The sequence below is a fragment of the Frieseomelitta varia genome, unplaced genomic scaffold (genome assembly GCF_011392965.1).
Source record: "Frieseomelitta varia isolate USP_RPSP 00005682 unplaced genomic scaffold, Fvar_1.2 scaffold_154, whole genome shotgun sequence".
NCBI lineage: Eukaryota > Metazoa > Arthropoda > Insecta > Hymenoptera > Apidae > Frieseomelitta > Frieseomelitta varia.
The window spans coordinates 542,324-560,411 of record NW_025109239.1 but is presented as its reverse complement, the minus strand read 5'-3'; the positions used below and the strand labels follow the sequence as shown (position 1 = coordinate 560,411).

The window sequence follows — 18,088 nt, the reverse complement described above, 5'->3', positions numbered from 1 at the left end:
AGATTCAGATTTAGGAAATTATAACACAACCGTCTCTGTCATCACAAAATAATGTAAGCATCCTGCAAGTAAAAAATATCTTTAGAATTGTATCGTTTTCAGCGCGTTAAATACAGCGATGCGTAAAAGTGCTACTTGTTACCTACTGACTTTATCGGTATGACACCGTTAGAATGATGATATGTATTGGTTATGAGTTCACGGTGCACCTTTAATGTTAAATATTTTTATTCTTCACAGTATATTTTAAAAATATCTAATATTTTTTTCTTTTGTTACAATACAAATAACAAAATATTTATACTACATTTAAATATTATTGTTTTGTTTTTCTTACAAAATCTTTTTTATAAATTGAAAATATTTAGATAAATAAAACGCATATATTAAAAATATAAAAATTATTTCACTCGTATGTAATATATAATTAAAGTAACATTCTTGAACGATTACAAATGAAGAGTTTGTTTCCGAGTCTGACGTATCACAATATCATAGCAGTTCTGAGACAAGCGCACTGACTCACCGGTTAGTATTTGTCAGACGGTGACACAGTTAAGATCGTTTCGTGACTGTAAACTTGAAATCTTAAATCCGATGTTCAGTGATAATATATTGTGTTATTTATGCCTGTATTTATGTAACGTGATATTTGTTGTGATATTAATTGTTATATCTGTATAAATGCTTTTTTTTATTTATTTCTACAGATAATTGTAAATAAAAAAATAACCAGGTGTTTATTATTTATCAAGACGTGGTAAGTATTGAACTATAATAATTTTTTTATTTCATACAAAATATTTTTCATATAAAAATAAATATTGACACAAGATTCTTTGAATAAAATTGTTAGTCACTATTAATGTTTACATTATTAGAAAGAAATTATTAGTCACTATTAATGTTTACATTAATATCAAAATTTTATTAATGAAAATAACATTTCATTAATTACTTAAGGCAATAATGAAGATATATCTATAAAACAGTTTTTTTGCAAGTTTACAATAGTAAATAAATAGAAATTGAAGTAAAGCAACAAGTGAATATTCCATATAAAATTATTATAATATTCATTTATTTATTTTAGTTTTGAATTTAGAATGTCTCTTTTTCTTTCAAAGAAAAGACAAGAAAAGATAATGTCTTTGAAAAGATAAAAATATAATAAAATATATTGTTAAAGTAATTGTAAGTTATAAGTTATTATTCCAAAGATACAACAGAGTTAATCAATAATAATCAAGATTGGTAATTAAATTCTATTGCAAGATTATTATATCTTTAATAATAAATAATTATATTTTTTGTTTATTTTTAATTGTTTATTTTACTAATAATGCCAAATATTTGAAATTATACAGTTTGAGATGGCAAATAACAGCAAATAAATGCAATATTGATTTTTTAATGTTATAAAACTACAATACTATAATATTGTATGTAAATATTAAAGTCTTTATATATTACTACAATACTATAATATTATATGTAAATACTATATAATATTATATGTAAATATTAAAGTCTTTATATACATATTAAAAATAATATAGTCTATTCATATTAGAATTTTAGTATCTTATTCATTGTTCGGAGATAATAGACAATGATTTAAATTTATATTTGAAATTAACTGATCAACTATCAGATTCTTTTAAAAATTTATAGTGTTAATTTTTTTTTTATGTTTACCTGTATGATAAGATAAGTATTGATAAGATTATATACAACTTATACTGTATGTTCTTTTATAGAAGTTTGATAAAAAAATAATATACATCTCTATATAGAAGTAACTTATATTTATATATACATACATATATATTGTTTAAATTATATATAATATTAATTATGAATAATTAATAATTCAAATAATCAACATGAAAGCATATACATAATTTATCAATTAGTATTTTGTATTAAATGTAGCTATTATTGATTATATTGATTTCATGAATTATGATAATTGATATATAAATATCAAAATAAAAATAAATAAGAAATAGGAAACAAATTATTTCTCCAATTTATAACACAGTTTATTGTAAATTAGTTAAAATAATAATAAATAAATTGTATTTATTAATTGTCTAATTATTTTAATGTAAAGTATTCAAAATTCAATTCCAACAGTTAGCTGAAATAATTGATTCAGAATTGCACTATATTAATTCCAAATTAAATTTATTTTATATAAGCAAGACATTGAATTTTTACCAGTTACATATGAGGAAATTATATTTCTATTATTAAAATTATTCAAACATTAAAATTTGATTATTGATTGCATTATAAAGTTGAAATTTTAAATAAATCGTATATAGTTAATTCGTATATTAGTAATAAATAATTAATAATATATAATTTGTATAGTATAGTTTTTGACAAACTACTTACTTGTATATCTTATATTTGATGAGAATATAAATAAGAAAAATTTTTAATATTCAACAAGAAATTTATGATGTATAGGTGGATACAATAATTGTTTGAACATTTTTATAACTTTTATGGAAATAATTACATATCAATCATAATTTGTAAATAACAATTATTTATTATGGTAGAAATATTTTTTGAAGCACTTATATCTTCTCTAACTTTTGTCTTTTTCATATGAATGGAGTTCAAAATATTAAAAAAAGAATCATAATGATAATGCTTTTATTGTCATTACATTATACTATTACAAATTATGTAACAAATGACAATTGAAATGATTATTTTTTATATTAAGAATTATATAAAATATAGTTGATGAATATAAATAAATATTAAAATTTGATTTAATCAAATAGAAACTATAAATCATTATATGTTTATGATTGTATAGGATATACAAATGCTTAACTGCATAGATTGTACCTATAGAATATATGGTACATGTGTTTTCTTAATTTACTTAACTACAATATGATACTTATTGTTAGTTACATGTATGCATTATATGCATGTCGTTTGCAGAATACAAACATATATATATATATGTATGCTTTAATAATAAAATTTAAAACAAACAATATAGAAAATCTTTGAATGAATTTGGTAATATATTCTTAAATGAATGAAAGTAAGTTTGAAGTTTCCCAACTTACAACTGAAAATAAATTGTTAAATCACATTATATTGAATTAAATTTCAATCTGAAAGAAAAGAAAAGAAATGTAAGAAAAGGAAGGTTTAAAATAGATTTATATGTTGTTCATTGTATATAAATTTAGTGTTTAATGTTTAGTGTTTAAATGGATACGTTATTTAAATGGTAAAGAGGTTAGGGCATTGCTTATAAGAATGAGGGCGGAAACAAGGATTAGGAGAAGGAGATTAAGAAAGAGAAAGCAGAAAATGAGAAACAATACATTATAAAAAGAAAGGGAAAAAATTGATGACACAAAGTAAAATAATGCGAGAAAGGCCAACAAATGCAGAAAAGATATGAAGATTAAATGCAGGAGCATCCTAACCAATAAACAAGCACATTACTACCCTACAAAAAGTCCCTTTGAGAGAAACAGAATATGTAATACTTGCCATTAAGAAAAAATGAAGAGAAAAAAAATACAGGATTGAAAAAAGATGGGAATACAAATAACGAAAAAGACAGAGACATGATCAAAGTAATAGAGAATTAAGTGATTAAATTAAAAAATAAAAAAAAGAATAGTAGTAGTATAGAATAGTAGTAATAGAATAGAAAAATAGGAAAAGAAATGTAATTAAAAGAAGAAAAAATGGTAAAAAGCAATAAAGAACTAATAAAAGTCAGAAAAATCCTAATAAAAGAAATAAGAATATTAAAACAAAAATTAAAGTAATAAAGGAAGAAAAAAAAGAGAAAATATTTTAGAAAATAAGCAAACAATATCAATAATTTAAATAAATCAAGAAAGTTTAGTATCTTTGTAATTATGATTAAATTATTTGAGTTTTTTAACACATTTAAATATCTTTTTATTTTTTATATTAGAAAAAAATCGTTTTTAGTATCATAAAAAATTACTAAAATTTTTAATGAATATTAAAATGAGAATTCATTTAAGTAAAATAACTAATAATTTTATATTAATATGTATAAATATACGTACGTATATATTTTAATTTTGCATGAATGTTAAACAATTAAAATACTGCTAAACCATAATATCTTACCTTCTTGAAGAATCAGTGAATAGTATCACATAATTCGTTACCTTGAACTCAATACATCAGATGAGAACGAATATGCCTTGAAAGAAATTATTATCACCTTTAATGATACTTTGCTATATAAGCACACAAGTACAGTGAACAGAATAATTGTACTACTGACAATGAAAAATTGTCGATAATTTAAACTGATACAATTTGTAAAAAAGGATCGCCTAATGATCCATTTAATTTCATTTAAAAAAGTGGTTATTTTAACAATTCTGAATTCGTTTTCTTTTGAAGATGATTTTACATTGTGTAACGGATGGAAAAGTGGGAATACTTTTATAAAATTATAAAAATTTAAATCCGTGTAAAAACATCAAAAAAAATTTTTCGTAACTACATTTACCATTATTTTCATGACTGAAATTTCCCATTACAACTGCTTAAAACTTATTGTTATGAAAAAGAATGATTTTTTTACTATTGAAAGAATTTTTTTACTATTTTATCGAACGTTGAATTAGTGAGTTATTGTCAGTTAAATTTAAATTAATTAAATAGAAATTTTATCATTAGTGAAATGATAAAAATTCAGGAAATCCTAACATTTCGTTATCTAATGTGATGTTTAGATTTCAATAAAATGCTGAAAAAATCATGCGTGTTTTAAGGGTTGCAAAGAAAAAATTTTAATCCTCATAGTAATTTTAATTTCATGAAAAAAGTTTTTTTAATGTTTTTATATGTGTTTGAATTTTTACAATTTTTTAAAAAAAAGTACTCTCACTTTCTTATACGCTACATGATGTGAAATCATCTTCGAAAAAAAAGAGCTCACGATTGTCAAAATAGAGAGGCTTTGCGCTTTAAAATAAAATTAATTAAGTGGTTCGTCATATGATCGTTTTTTACAAAGTTATATCAGCTTAAATTATCGATAATTTTTCATTGTCACTGGTGTGATCATGCTCTTATGATGGACTATAATGAACTATACGTTCTACTATATAATATAACTATTCTACTATATAATATAGTTGGTAGAATTTATTATTTCAAAAAATATTTACTAAAGATGATTTTAATATTCATTTGAAGGAAAGAAAATTGGCAATTAATAGGTCATTTCATCAGTTTTAATAAGTTTAATACATATAATAGTTGTCAGAATTAGTGTCTTGAATAATTTTATTTCCTTACATATGTATCTCGACTTTAGTTTTGAAGATATATGCAAAGGTATTTTTAATACTACATGTAAGTATTGTCTCTAAGGTTATCTATCACCTAAAATCATATATGAATGCTTATCTGGATTGCTATTTTGAAAATTCAAGTGATCGGAAAAAAAAAATAACGATTATGAGTGAGATGATATTAGTAATTAGTGAATTTAGTCTATTCCTAAATATTACTAATTATGTTTTACTAATTTGTGAGTATCATAACTTCACTGAGATAATCGTGACGTATTAATTATACTCATATGCTAGTGACAGTAATATTGACTTCGAGAAAGCAATGATATCCTAACAGCACAAATACTTCGTAAAAATATTGTGATGAATCATTATTAATATAAATTCGCATCACGTGTCTGAATTCTTAAATTATTCAGATAGAGCCAACTCTACTGATTTTAATGACCTCAAAATATATTGTCAAGATCATTATTCTGAACAACTTTTTTCTGTCCATGTTATTGCTGTTGAGTCTTAGTTTTGGAAACATTTATAAAAACATATTTCATACTTCATAAAGGGTGAACTTCATCGATATCAATGAGTTTTTAATTTATGATGTGATCAAGAACATACACTTCAGTAGATTACCTACCAATAATTTTCTTTTATTAACTGTTTTTATGAATTATTTCAATATGATTGCATTGACTAAGGATAGGACAAATCTGATATTAAATGGAATTTTATGTGTCAGAATCTGAAATTTTCCCAGGGAGAAAATCATTGATTTTTTAGCACACTTAAAGCGATAGTGAATTAGAGAACTATTATATATCAAACAAAATGGTACAAGTTGGTAAGTAAAATGATATCCGTTACACTGTTGTCAATTGTGTATCTCCAGATTCCAATACAAGGAATCAGTATCTAAAACTATTCCATTTTATATTATGTAACCATGTATGTATCAAAAAGAGTTCCAGCCGTGTTTTAATGTTATACATATATCAAATATATAATGATCTGTACTTCATTGTTTTTAAAAGTAATTTTTAATTAACTGAATTACTTCTTAAAGTTATTTTGATTAGCCATTGGCGATTGACTATCATATATTTATTTATTTCCGAATGGTCACCGATTGAGATGAAATTTGAAGGATGTGAAAATGAAAAGACTCCAAAGATATAAAACCTTAACTTCAAGAATTCAAGAAATAATTATTTTTATTATATTTAATTTATTATTATTATATTTAATTATATTTATTTTATTATATTAATAATTAGCAATATTAAAATTAGTGACAGGTTGTGACTTTCAATGTGATGATCCGGATGAATGTATTATAATTTATGTGAATAAATTAAATAATTTATTGATTAAGACTTATTCTAATTAAATATTATATATTATTGATTATTGATTTGATTATTGATCATTATTGATTACTAGAATAATTGCAACATAATTTATTTATGTATATGTATATCGTTAGTAACGGGCACTAATATTCTTTAATTGTCGCTCGTGATCGTTTTAAAAACAATTATTGTGATATAAATAAAATGTACAAAATTTTCTAACAAATGTCTAATGCAAAAAATTGTATTTCTGTTTCAGATGTATCATTGGCAGAGTCAAAATGTTAAAGTTTCTGGAGTGGATGATATGGTTTTGCTCCCGAAAATTACCGAGGATGCTATTACAGACAATCTTCGGAAAAGATACATGGACGACTACATATTTGTATCTTTAAATAATAATAATAATAATAATAATGATTTTCTATTTTAGGAGAGATATATTAAATGTTATTAAATACTATACATATTCACGAATATTAAAAGTATTAGATTAAAAGTAATATAGCCGAGAGGAAATTTTCATCAGTTTTGTAACACAGAATTTATTAATGTATTAGATTTAGATTTTAAAATCACATCGCAAAATGCGGTCGTTGTTTCTCAGTGATTTATTATGAAAACACATGATAAAAATGTCGCACAATGACATCGGACCAGCATTGTCATATTCATAATTATCGCCTATTTGACAGCATAGTAACGGTGCAATAACATTCAACTGTCCACTCGTTTGCAACACATGAAATCATATTTCCAACTATCGTTATTTTACAAAAATGTCTTTATTAAAGAAATCACTGTAATACTACTGAATATATACAAGTTTGAAATTAAGTTTTTCGTTGTCCATCCTGTTCGTTGCAAATGTAGTGAATGCCTAATTGTCAATATGTGAGCAGCATATAAATAACATATGATCGTTACATGACCGACAATACGTTCAAATTGCTATCGAGGTAATGAGGTTGATGTAGCTGTTAAAATAGATGCACTTTCATTAAAATATATGTAAATATGTCAGTGCTGACCTGGCGTTGTATTAGGATAAAAATATTGAGTAGATAGCAATCGCGATGTATGTAAGTGACTAGTTAAGTGATTGAAAAAATAATATGCGACAGCATATAGACCGGCTCGCGGTCTGTTTTGCATAAGAATCTATAATAGATTTTATTATTTTCGCCTGAGAATAAATAAACTTTTTAGTTGGAACATTTTACTACGAATATACTGAGTAGATCTCATAGTTGACTGATTTAATTGGCAATAATCTAGCTGCTGCTCACTAGACTATATACCAAACTGATGAAATAAGTTAATCAAATCTGGCAATTGAATTACGAGCTGATCAATCATCTATTTATTATATACTGTCACATTTATTTATTGATTTGATTTCTCAATCAGCTGAATCAATCATTAACTGCGAACTTTTCACTATGTTCATATTCTTAGACGCTCATATAGGCCATTAACTGACAATTTTCCAACTGGTTTTAGATTCGGTTAGAATAAAGCATTATTTAAATAAAAGTTTGTCTTTTGGTAATAGCAAAATTTCATTAAGTATTAATAATGAATTGTATTCTTTAAAGTATTAATAATAATTGTGTGATGAATTGTATTTTTCAAGTATCTGTTTTCATCTCTATCGCGTAAGTGATATTACAGAATGTAAAAATAGCAAGATACGTAAAACTTTTATTCTCGACATAATTCTTCTAATAAATTCAATATTAGATATACAATTGGCATATAAATATACAGAAAATTTAAGTGTTACAAATTCAGAAACACGTAAAGGACCAATAAACCAGGGGATCAAGAAAAAAAGTCTTTATTATATTCTATTTTGGAGGTAATTGCAAAATCTTTTTTTTTTCACTTATTTATTTATGTTATTATGTATTATTATTGTAACATTATAATGGTTTGCAATAACACGAACATTTTATCGAACATTGATCGCTTTAATTCCAGTTAGATGTTGCTCTAGTAATATTTGTTGATTTACATATTTAATCTCTTGTTTTCTGTCTCGAGTCGATTACCATAAGAAAAACTTTGTGCTTCAAGACTTCACGCAAATGTGAACGTTTTAGTTTTTTCTATTCTTGTGTCTGTTTACATTCTTGTTCTCCCCTATGAATTCGTTAGTTACTCAAATACTTTAGAGTAAATTGTCTGCCACAAAATGTCGACATAATTTACGTTTACGGTTCCTGTGACGATAACGCATTAGCGAAGCGAGAGTATGCATGCCGATTTCTCCAAGTATTAAAAAAGTGTAGTTAATTTCGTATTTTCGTTAATTTTTTACGTTCTCGCGCGGTGTGCTGATTTATTAATCTCTTGTGCTGGAATGACATGCCACGTATGTTGAAAGATTTTGGTCAACTCGAGAGAGAACTGACGTGCTATACACATTATCTCAAGAATAAAAATAAGTCGAGCATGGTTTGTCAACTCAGATTGTTTTTCAATGCAGTACGTCGTATTACAAACACAGTCGCAGTCTTCATAAAGATATGTAGAAAAGAGTCGTACACTACTGGACATTCTAACAATACTGTCCGATACTGTACAATCCTAATCTTTACTCAATTTTCAATATACATCTTCCATTTACACTCTTTTTATGCGAGTCCCTTTTAACTTCTTAGGCACGATGCACCACTATAGTGGCTTTTTTTTGTTCTGCTTGTCGGGAAGTTGTTGTTTACGTAGTGCCTTGGGCTTGTTGAGACTTCATTGAGCACAGGATAGGCGAGATTTGTCCTCTTTTGTATAGCTGGGGCCCAGGTGAGTTTGGAGTCGAGGAGGGTTCCTAAGTAGTTAACCGTTTTGGTCCATGGTACGTTGAATTCATTGATTTTTATTTCTGTTGTGATTTGTAGAGTTTTGCGTGTGAATGTGATAGCCTGTGTTTTCTGTGGGTTGATCCTTAGTTTCTATTTGTGCATGTGTTCCGAGATCCTGTCGATATGTTGTTGTAGGTTTGGTGGCTTGTCTTGGGTTTCAGAAAGAGGCATAGATTGCTGTATCATCTGCGTATATTGCGAGTTGTGTGTTGTTGGGATATCGTTGATATAGATATTGAACAGCGTGGATTCAAGTATGGAGCCTTGTGGTACGCCTGTGATTACGTTATGTTGTTGAGTTGGTGCCTTTTATTGTGACGAACATTTTCCTGTCTGTTAGGTAGCTTTTAATTATTTTGACAATGTATCTAGTGTGTTAATTTTCTGGAGTTTGTGAATTAGTGCTTCGTGCCAGATGGTATCGAAGGCTTTTTCCATGTCCAGGAGGATTAGTTGTGGTTCTATTTCTGTTTAGTTCGATTGTTGCAAATTCTGTGACTCTGAGTAGTTGGTGTATGTAAGAGTGATTTTTTTCTGAAGCCGTATTGTTGTGGGATGATGATGTTGTTTTTGAGATGAGTGTGCAGGTATGATAGTATTATTTTCTCCAATATTTTGCTGATAGTACTGAGCAGACTGATGGGCCTGTAGTTCTGGATTATGGTGTTGGGTTTACCCGGTTTCGGTATTTGGTGGATTTTTGCTGTTTTCCAGGCGTGGGGGAAGTAGTAATTTTGAATGCATTTTTTAAATATGTAGTAAATCTGTACTATTGCCTTTTTGGGGAGGTTTTTTTTAGCAATATTGCCGTGATTTTGTCAGGCCCAGGAGCTTTGTTGTTGGGTAGTTTTTTGATTAGGTTGTGGATTTGATGGGGGGTGATATTTATGTGGTAAGGGGGGGGGGGTAAGCATCGGTTTTGCTTGGGGAGTTCGTGGTATGGGATTGCTTTTTAATTTCGTCGTCTAAGGGTGAGCTGTTGCTGTCTGCCGAGTTATGTATGTTTACGAAGTATTTGGCTATGGCTTCTACTATGTCGTGGTCTGTATAGTATTTGTGTGTGGGTCTATTAGTGGTGGCATGGTGTCTCTTTTTCGTTCAGTGAGTTTATAGGTTTGCCAGAGTGTATGGTTTGCTTTTTCTATCTTTTCGAGTCGTTTTTGCCAGGTAATGTTTCTGGTGTGGGTTATTCTTTTTTGTATTAGTGTTGTTAGGAAGTTGCGGTGCAGTTTATGAAGCGGATGGCCTGTCTTTTGGTATTTGCGTTTATTTATTTCGATCTCTGATCAGCATTTGGAGTGTTGGGTCGGTGTGCGATGGTCTGTCAGGGATTGTGGAGGTTAGGGTGGACGTGTAGTATATTCCGCTGTAGTGTTTCGATTTGCCTGTCGACGTTGTCCTGGTTTTGTAGATTCCAGTTTATGGGAAAGGTGTTATACATTTTTCTGTATAAGTTCCAGTCTGTATGGTGGATAAAGCGGTTGTGCTTCAGGGGTTGATTAATGTGAATTTGAAGAATGAGAGGCAAGTAGTTGGATGAGAGGTCGTCCATGGTTATTATGGTGTGCTCGTAAGGTATGTTCGTCAAGAATAAGTCCAAGTTTGATGGATGGCAATTTGGTTGTCTGTAGGTGTAGGTGGGCGAGTGAAGGATTCGGTATTGGGTTGTTTCCAGGTGGTTTTTGAGTGTGAGTCCGTTTTTGTTTCTGTTTGTATTGTTCCAGAGGTGATGTTTGGCGTTGAAGTCGCCTCCGGTGATGTACATGTTGTGACTGGAACGGATTTGGAACGGATTTTTGATTGGACCATATTTTTTGCCCGAAAGATCAAATAGACTCCACATTTCTTGAAGAAATGTGATTTTTCAATTATTTAGGGATATTCCCTTACAACAGTGGATTTAAATCTGAACGTAACTCGAAGCTAACTGGACATTAATTATCCACGACGATGAATTATACGTGGAAGAATTGTACCCTGACCAGTTCATCTGATATAAATTTAATGAAGCTTATTTAATGCCAATAAATTCAAAAGAACACAAGATGTCTAACTGAAATTAGAGCGATGAGTGTTAGATCCAATGCTTGCGTTGGTATAAGAGGTACATACTACATATTTGATAATATGAATAAATAAAAGTGTTAATAAGTAAGTGAGAAAACAAGAAGTTTTGTTCTCTTTTACGATTATCTCCAAAACGCAAGAAAAATACCTTTAAAAACTTTTTTTCTTAGTTTATTGATCTACGCGCTGCGAAGTTGACATTTAAATTCAGAACTCTCTGTATATACAGTGGTTTTTATTTATTTTATTTATTTAACATTTAGTCGAATAACTTTAGTTTCCTCCGCTCAGTTGAAGAAGTATTCTACAATTTAAGACAATAATTGTAGCTCTTACATATCCTATTTCTTTTCTATTACTTTATCTTTCTGGAACAATTTCAACTCATCTTCATTTGTGTGTGTAAGTGAACGTTACAAAGTACGCCAAACTGCATTTAATCTGAAAGACAAATCATTCGGTGATCGTTATCGATCGATACAAGCGAGACAAATTGTGTGTGAGTGAATGATATCCCTATAAAAAATCTAAGCATCGGTTATAATGAATTTTTTCGCTAATCTCCAATGTCATGCGTTCATATTGAATCAGTAATGTTAAATGTAAAATATATTTTGTAGTGTTATAATTTTTGTAGTTGTAGTTTTCCTTATCAATTTTTCAAGCAAAAATTTTCAAGAAAAAATCTGAATAATGTCAGTCATTATCATTTGCTGGAGATAAATGAAATATCGAAATCCTCAGTTGAAAATTTGATAAGCATACAAATGCAAAAAGAATCAGTATGTAATAGAAAACATCTTTACATAAACATTTATTGGAAGTATAAATTATAAAGATGTTCTACTGAGTGTTGTATTTTAATGTAATTAGTAATCATATTCTATAAATAATTGAAGATAATTTACTTATATTATTTTCTACAGCTAATGAAGTAAGCAAAGATATGATTTGTAATTAAAAGTTGGCGAGAAATAATTAGTAAAGCAATTCAGAATTGCTTATTTAACTACGCTTCTAAACACTCAAATTTAGAGATGGAAACAGCCGAAAATAATTATGAAACTGTTTTATAGTTTCTAAGATATAGAAGCTATTTCAATTACAAGTTATGAAATATGAAGATTTCGAAAGTATCGATAGTACGATTGGATATTGGAAAGAATAGCATCAAAATGTCAAAACGAAGAATTGAAGAAAGTGAAGAAAGCGAAAAAAATTAAAAATTACTAAATTTGAACAAGTAGTATGTAAGATGTCGGAAAATTCATTGACGGATTACAATATTTTTTTGTATAAGAAAGATAAAAATAACTCGTTATCATTACTAGACATGTGCGTATGCTACTTCTGTTCATACATAATTAGTGAAAAGAATGCATTCAAGAATACATTGAATAAATTCCTTCGTCAGCGAGTAATTAAAAGTAAGAACTCAATATCATGACTGGTAACTTTTATTGTTTAGTGTTGTAAATTGATTGGTAACACCCGATATTTAACTGAATGATGTAGAGATGAAACATGAAAAGAAAGAACACTATCATATAGCACAAAGTGAAGAATAACTAGCAAAAATTATATAGTTGTAGCATGTATTATGCAGAAAATTATGAATTATAATTTGGACACTCTCATAATTTTCTGAGTATATAGTATATCGTCAAAATCCATAAATAGGATATGATATCTTTATGTAATTCTTTTTAGTTTTTGGGTATTGTATTTTCAATTGTATTATTATTATATTTGCAACGTTGTTTTAAATTGCTTTTTTATATAATTGTATTACAATTGATGTAAGTTAACATATTTTATCCTTAGCCTTTTACAGCAGCTTTAGACTTTTCCATAAATATTTCTTTGAAGGGATCTATTAGATCCCAGTGATGTACAGTCGAGTCTTACCTCAAGTAAGACAACTCCAAATCCTAGCTTCATTTTTATAATAGTATCTCATTACGGATGAAAAGATTTACTGATGTTTTAGTCTCTTAAGGACACATCGTGTATCTTGATTATTTCTTATGTTTGGATCAAATTTCTTGTGACATGTAGTTGCATTTTACATTCAAAATGTACATCCATACTCTTAAATGTGATAAATTTTTTTCATTCCATATTTTTTCCAGTATCTTTACAACTTTATTAATAAATTGCAGTATTTACTGTTATTTAACCGTAAAAAATTACTTCAAATCACGAAAATTTTTGTGCAATAATTAATTCTTACTATCATTGCAGCACAAATGTAACTTTCAAAATAATTGAATTAATATATTAATATCAAACATGTATAAAAAAGGTGAATTATTTTATTAAAGGCTAAAAATTTAAAGAATACTAGTAATAATAATAATTTAATAATTAATTATTTAATAAATATTTTAAAATACTAAAAAATATTAATTTATGTATGTCAGAAAAGTTTAGGAGATTTTGTAATCTTAATTCTGTAAAAGTTAACATATGAAAACAAGGGGAAACAATATTTTTATTTTCATGTTTTTATCTTTGTTTTCATGCACAGATTTTATAAAATTGAAGTTCAAATATCTCCTAAACTAAAAGTCTTATAAAGAATGTCAATCTCTACTGATTAGTGAATTAATGGATCAAAAAAGATATTATACCATTTAAAAAACTGAAGGTTACATATAGTATCGTACTCTAATTTCGATTAAAATAATAATATAGTAATTGCTCCAGCTAAAACTGATAACGATAAAATTAATATAATTATAGTAATACATATTAATATAATTAATATAATACAAATTAATATAATTATAGTAATACAAAATGATCAAGAAAATACGTCAATAAAACTATAATTTAATGAAAATTTTATTATTAAAATTCTATAGTAGATGAAGTTACAGTTTTATATAAAGAAAAAATTGCGAAATTAATTGAAAGTGATGAATAATATAAATATAATGATAAAAATGGATAAACTGTTCAATCATTTACATCTGGATAAAATAAATTTCTGAATAATACTAAAATTAATGATACAATAAACTTGATAATATTAGTAATCTACTATTATTTATTCGAGGAAAAGTTATATCAGGAGTAGTATTGGAATTGAAACATTTCTGAATCCTTCAATTATAAGTAGTAAAAAAAATTATTAAACATGCATAATTAATAATTATTGAATTATTAATTCATATTTCGGGATAACTTAATTCTACACTAATTAACAATCTCCTGTAATAAATTATATGGCATCATGTTGCCTAAGAAAATATTACAACTTTTTCCTCTTTTACTTTTTTTAAAAACTTATTATTTACAATGCTAATCAATAATACTATGAACATTTTGTTGTTTATCACTTTGATTAACGATTGGTCATTGGATTTATACAATACTATAATTTTTATACTATTTTTTTTCAAAATTATTATGCTGATTTTACTAGATTTTCACTTATCATTAAAGTTTTAATATTCAGATTTAAAATTAAGAATAGGTGTCGTTCTGGAGTTTCTAAGAATTGCTAAAAAGCAAAACTTATGTTAGATAGAAAAAAATTTTGTAATATAAATAATAATATGAACAATATATATATAAATAATAAATAATATTGTAATATGTGAAATCCTTCGGGTTTGATGCTTCAATCATTTTAAAATATATTTCTATTGTTAAAGAAGATTGCAATTATAAAAATTAAAATAATTTCCTTAATAGATATTAGACATGTATTGGTCCTGTACTAGTATCAATTAATCCTTTTAAGCAAATGCCATATTTTGGAGAAAAGGAAATCGAAATTTACCAAGGAGCAGTAAGTAATAAAGAAAGAATATTTATTATGCGAACAATTATGCGAATTGATTAGTTACAATACTTGTAATTAAATTTTATCTATTTTAGGTACCTTATGAAAATTCTCCTCATATATATGGATTAGCAGATAATATGTACAGAAATATGTTAATTGATAAGGAAAGCCAATGTGTTATCATCAGGTAAAATGTATGGTTTTATTTTATATATAATATAAGTTATATTTTTCAAAAAATATGCCTTCTTACTTCGAGATAATTTATTTTAATTTTATGAAATTTAAAATATTTCAAATGGAGATAACATTTTTATTATCTTTACATGGATTTATATTAATTTGTAACTCACCAGTTTATAACACAACAATAAGTGACTTTATATACGGATTATTGAATTCATCTCAATAAATGCTACTGTGCTCTGAAAAGAAATAAATCTATAGCTCTATTAAATATAATAAACTTAACTTTGAAATTTCTCCTACCACTCGAATTGCAAAAAAATAATTTGCAACGATATGTAAATTATTTGCACTTTATAGTAAACAATTTTTGTAAACATTTTTCTGATAGATCAATCGATTCAAGAGATATTTTGATCTTGATGAGATAAAGAAAGGTATACTTCATATGTTTGTAATAGCTCAAAATAGTAAATAGACAATATTGTTTTTCGTCGGCAAGAAATAATGCATAATTGTATTATTTTATTTATTTACAGTGGAGAATCAGGTGCTGGTAAAACAGTTTCAGCAAAATATATTATGTCATATATTGCAAAGATTAGTGGTGGCAGTGCATCTGTGCAGAAAATAAAAAATGTTATTTTGGAATCTAATCCTCTTTTAGAAGCTTTTGGCAATGCGAAAACTGTACGGAACAATAACAGTAGCAGATTTGTATGTTTCTTTTTAAAATTTTTTTATTCTGTTGATTAAACTTACTTAATGTTACTTCATATACTTTATTTCAATTTTAACTTTTAATCTTATTTTATTGATTTAGAAAAAAAAATAAATAATAGTTGGAAAAAATAAATAATGTTAATAAATGACCAAATATTTTCTTAAAATACATTTCTTTCAGGGGAAATATGTAGAAATACAATTTGGTCCTGGCGGTCAACCAAGTGGAGGGAAAATTTCGAATTTTTTGCTAGAAAAGTCAAGAGTCACTTGTTATAATATCGGTGAAAGAAATTTTCATATATTTTACCAACTTGTAACAGGCACAAATCAGCAAATGAAGTGTAAATATCAAATACCTTATTTTTTTTATTACTGAAAAAGTTACAAATTTATTTTCTCTTTTTATTTTATTTAAGTTATTTATACTTTTCTTAACGAATTTTTGAATAGTAATTTTAATATTTTATATTTCTATTATATATTATAGGTATTCATTCTGATAATCTACATAATTTTTTTATAATATAGAATACAAAATTGAGATTTTTATATTTTGTTTTTCATAAATTATCATTAATTTATGAAATCTGTCTTTATGAAACGTTATATATTTCGCCGTAACATTCATTAACATATTTTGTAGCTTTTTTGGACTTTTATCCTTTATCAAACAAAAATAACAAGATACACCGCAACTGCTTCGATTTTTGGCCTTAACATTTTGTACTATCTGTAAACATAAAAAAAAAAAAGAAATAAAAACAGTAACAGTATGAACAGAGCTTCAAAATAATACCAACAGTTAACGTACTTAATCGGCGCAGTTGGTTTCAAAGTGACACACAAAAAAACAACATTACTTTTCACTTTACCTAATAATAAAAAAACGATATGTGTAGTGCTTGCTATCTACTAATAGAGTGTTTGAATATTTTCATTAACAAAAACATTTATCTAAATTATTTTACGACTTATTGATTTTATTAGTTACTCATATATTTTTATTATATCAAATAAATTTTCTATGAAAAGTTTGAATAATTATGTTTTATTCGTGAACCATTGCATTTCAAATAAAGATTTAATCATAGGAAAGTTTTTGAATTTATTTCACAAATTATAAATTTGGTTTTAGAAAAAAATTGTTAGGTTTCAAATTTGTTCTATCAAAATAATGTTTAAAAGGAATTATGTAACATTATTTAAAAAGTTTAATATGATTTTGATTTTTTTCATAAAACAAAAGTATTTCGTAAATGTTCGCTTCCTGTTATTCATTTAATTCATTGGATTATCCTATTACGTAGATTAATATAGCCATTAAAATTATATAATATATCTTGTATATATTAGGTTAAAAATTTTGGATATGTGAAAATTTAAATATGGATATTATTGTTTTTATACTATATAAAATTTTTTATCTTTCAGCTGAACTTGGATTGACGAATGTTGATTATTATCGTTATCTCAATTATGGTGAAGGTCATAGAGTTGATGACATAAATGATGTTCACGATTTTCAAGCAACTTTAAAAGGTAACAATTTATTTACTCAAACAGGAACATTGTAAAGATTGTAGAAAATATAAAGATTGTATAAATTTAAATATCTATTCTAATTCTATTTATTTTTATTAAAAAGCATACTCTGAACAATTAGCTTATAACAAAGAGCACTTTACTTTACTCTCATTGAAGAGACAGTCATAAGCTTAAAATGCATTTAATATCCATTATTTATTTAAATAAATTACAAAC

General features: G+C 26.2%; 1 protein-coding gene across 3 annotated transcripts in view; it reads left to right on the top strand.

Moving 5' to 3' along the window:
* The first annotated feature begins 510 nt into the window (after window positions 1-510).
* LOC122536342 (unconventional myosin-Ie-like) overlaps window positions 511-18,088 on the top strand; it is a 61,906-nt gene continuing 44,328 nt past the window's right edge. The window contains exons 1-7 of one of the 3 annotated variants that reach the window (XM_043668659.1): window positions 511-528; window positions 6,948-7,073; window positions 15,329-15,418; window positions 15,508-15,602; window positions 16,141-16,318; window positions 16,506-16,668; window positions 17,759-17,866. In XM_043668659.1, the coding sequence (XP_043524594.1) occupies window positions 6,948-7,073; window positions 15,329-15,418; window positions 15,508-15,602; window positions 16,141-16,318; window positions 16,506-16,668; window positions 17,759-17,866 (760 nt within the window). In that variant the 5' untranslated portion in view covers window positions 511-528. The other 2 variants (XM_043668650.1, XM_043668668.1) reach the window with 2 other exon arrangements.